General features: G+C 39.3%; 1 protein-coding gene across 1 annotated transcript; it reads right to left on the bottom strand.

Annotated features, from left to right (window-relative positions):
* Positions 1–1,376: 1,376 nt before the first annotated feature.
* On the bottom strand, positions 1,377–2,957 carry TM35_000711080 (putative surface protease GP63; the record flags this gene model as incomplete). Its single annotated transcript, XM_029031213.1, has 1 exon — positions 1,377–2,957. The coding sequence occupies one exon, from the start codon at positions 2,955–2,957 to the stop codon at positions 1,377–1,379; it is 1,581 nt and encodes a 526-aa protein (XP_028877493.1).
* Positions 2,958–3,738: the final 781 nt, after the last annotated feature.

Here is a 3,738-nt window from a genome sequence, read left to right as displayed (position 1 = left end):
TATCAGTAGCAAAGTTAATAATAGAAGAGTTGTGCGCATAGTGATTGTGTAGCTGTCTTCTTTCATTTATGATGCGTCATGTTATGAAAGAGAAGAAACAGAGAGAGCAACAATTTATCATTAATAATATTGTTATTGTAATGACAAACATAAAAAAGTAAGGTTTATTATTAAAATCCAAATATATATGCACTGATAAGCATTAATAAAGAACGAATTTTATCATTATTATCTACTTCGTTTTTTTATCTGGTTCTAACACTACATGGTGCAGTGTTACAAATAATCAAATCCAAATAGTTACGTGAAGTTTCATCGTGTGAGCAACTTAGACGCAGAAAGAAAGGTATTTTCCGTTATGAAAGAATAGATAAAGAGAGAATAACAATATTAACAACTATGCCTAATAGTGCCACCTATAAACACATCATTATCATCTTTTCACTCCATGGTGGTGAACTCTTGTTTTGGGGTATTGTTGGTGGGACAGCAGTACTGCAGTTAGTACCATACAGTGATAGAAAGCAAGTGGCTTTAGTAACTAACTACATTACTACTGACTGGAGGCATAACTCATATACACACACTCAGTCTTGCCTATTAAGAACTTAGTCGTAACAAAGTAATTGCAGCACTATTAACTTTCATTTCTTCTTTCTTTTTCTTCTTTCCACTATGTAACCATATAAAGTGTTGCAGTATCAGTGTTTCCCTCTGTTCACTATTCATGCCCTTCACCAACAGCCATATCACAGTTAGAAAACACAGAGACAAGTATCATATACTCCATCCTTGGCATCTTCACTATTAGTCCATATGGGTCTTCAATTGACAGGAAGGAAAGAAGAAGAGAAGAAAAAACAAAAGGAGAGTACATATGTGGTATAGAAATCATTATTAAAAAGTACACGCAAACTTAACATGGTGGATAGTGAGGAAAAGAGAAATAGAAATAAGATAAACCCATTAGTTTGATTCGGACTGCGTATGGAGAAGATGTAAATAAAAAGAGAATAAATGATTTATTAATAAAAGGATGATATCCAACGTTCAGTTAATTATTATCAATTTATTCTCTTCAGTACAACATACAGTGAAAAGACATCACAAATTAAAGAACGGAAAACAATGATTACTACTCAAAAAACAAAGTATAGGATTGTACATGGGGAATGAGTACTATCATCTCCATCTACTTCAGACACCGCTATGGGGTGTTGTTTCACAAACATTAAGAAAAAAGAAAGCAAACAAATGTATAAAGAAAAACAAAACAATAGTGAATTAGAGTATTATAGATTCAGTTATCTGTTAAGGGTGTCTTACAACAACACCACCCACCATCGCAAACATTCTCTATTAAACCTTTACTTCTCTCAACTATTAATTAAATTGATGGATGAAGTAAAGTTGTATACCTCCTCCATTACTACTGCTTCTACTGGTGGTGGTTGTATTGGTAGATCCATGCAGACCTCACTGTATGGAGGACACACAATGCGGCCACTACTAAAGGCTGAAGTAACAGACGGTGAAATACTGCTGCCCTCCTTACATTCATACCAATGATCATCCCCTTTATACTGTACACTCACTTTACCACCCTCACATTTCACATTTGCACATATATCTCCAATGATTGAATGAATATCAATAGTAGACACATCACGCAGCCGCAGTGCATCTCCTTTCAGACAACGTGATATATTACCGATACGACTGCCAGGCATGTGGGCCTCACTGCCGTTCTCACACACAGTTGCTGCAGTGGCTTTCACAACAGCACACTCCCTCTTCTCTTCACGGTGTTCTGCAGAGAAAACAGAAATAGGCTGCGAGGAGAGACTACGAGTGCAGTGCCCAAGTGCAAAGCGGTCTGATGTGCACTGCAGAGTTGTTGTTCTGGTAGCAACACTACTACTATCACAGAACACATCCGAGTGTTTGCCCTCATCTTTCTCTACACAGTCACCACTGAGAAAACCACATCCAGAGTGGTTGCCCCATCGCATTGTCTCTGCCATGATGTAGTTGGCCCGGTAGAATTTCATATCCTCAAACAGAGAGAGTGTCAGTATGGTGTAAAACATACCAGAGGGTTCCCCAGTAGTGTATGGACTCATCAATTCATCCTTTGCAATGTACCCATCCCAGTGTGAACTCACCCCAACAGCCATGTTGTGATCAAGTCTCATTTCACGTAGACTCGAGCAGCCGTAGTGCCATTTCGCCGCCTCAACAGTACTGTGAGAGTTCACTGTAAACATCACCCTCTCCTCTGCTGTAGTAGTTGTTATTCCACTTCTTGCAGTCATTCCCATTCCACTTATTCGCCTCACATCAAACCCGAGGGCGTGGGCCAAATTGTGTGCAATGATGCGAGTGAACAGTCGTGTGTTGACAATGTCTGCGGGTGCAAAGTTCATCGCCGCAGACGTCGGCCGCCCATCATCGGCCTCAGAGCAGATCACCACAAATGGCGCCACCGTCTCTGCCAACACAAACAACACAAAGTCCGCCTGAACCACACCCACACTCTCATACGCTGCGGGAAGCTCAACGTATGTGTAGCACATCTCTGAGATAAATTGTATGATGACCGAATTAAACCGTGATCGTACCACGAGAAGACGCTCACTGTGCAGTGCAATAGCTGCTGGAAGGAGTTCATTCAACAGAATGTCTCGTTTCTGAGGTGTGAGTACATTTCCACCACGGCATGATGGAGAGTGTCTATGTGAAGAACCAGTCACTCCACTACTGCAGCGCCTCATCGCTCTATCCAATTCGTCAGAAGAGACATGAATGCGAATAGGCATCCAATCCTCCTCATCACTTTTTACTGCTGTAGTAGTAGTAATTGTTGTTGTGTAAAGGGAAACAATACTCTTACCACTTTGAGGTAATTCCCGTACAATAGAAACAGACGAAGGTGTATAATTAGTTTTATTCCTCATATTCTTCCACACAGTAGTATCGTACGTTCAACTATCATCACGAAGGGCAGCAAGGCCACAGACAAAGGGCGGCAAGAGCAGCAATAATAACAATACAGATATTATCATTTCCAACAACTTCTTCATTACTTTGTTATTCTACTGTTCCATATATTATATCTTCTCTGTCTATTTTCTTTATTTATTCTACCCCTATCATTTTCGATAATTCACATCAAATGGTTGGACAACATGAAGAGAACGAAATAACTTACACTCTCAACCATTCAGAAATTCACACCTTGATTGAAACAAATAAATAAATAATAGTAATACACTATCATCATCATAGAGGATGAATAAATATACTGCCAAACATAGAAAACCGCAACAAACTACATCATCATCATCATTATCAGTCACAGAATATAGCACAGTTACCATTGTCAAACACTGAGAAATAACTAACAGTAACAAAATAAGAATTCACAATAAAAGCCATTAACTACACACTGAGTGAGAGACGACACTATGTTACCATTACTGTTGCTGCCCAGAGTACTGTAACTGGTTGGGAAATTGATCAGTGCACTACTACTACTGCCGTACACATACAATACCAATTAGGATTCTATATACATTCACTGAACAATAATCCCATTCCATTTCACAGTAATGGCAAGCATTCACTTCATTAGAGTAAAGGGATAAACACATCATGTACAGTACACCTTACACTGTAGAATGGCAGCTGTCCCTCTTCCCTTCCTTACCCACATCGAGTATGTGCGTACACACACAT

The sequence above is a fragment of the Trypanosoma theileri genome (genome assembly GCF_002087225.1).
Source record: "Trypanosoma theileri isolate Edinburgh chromosome Unknown TM35_Tth_71_V1, whole genome shotgun sequence".
Taxonomy (NCBI): domain Eukaryota; phylum Euglenozoa; class Kinetoplastea; order Trypanosomatida; family Trypanosomatidae; genus Trypanosoma; species Trypanosoma theileri.
The sequence above is the reverse complement of the archived record's forward strand: the minus strand, read 5'-3'. Positions and strand labels throughout refer to the sequence as shown.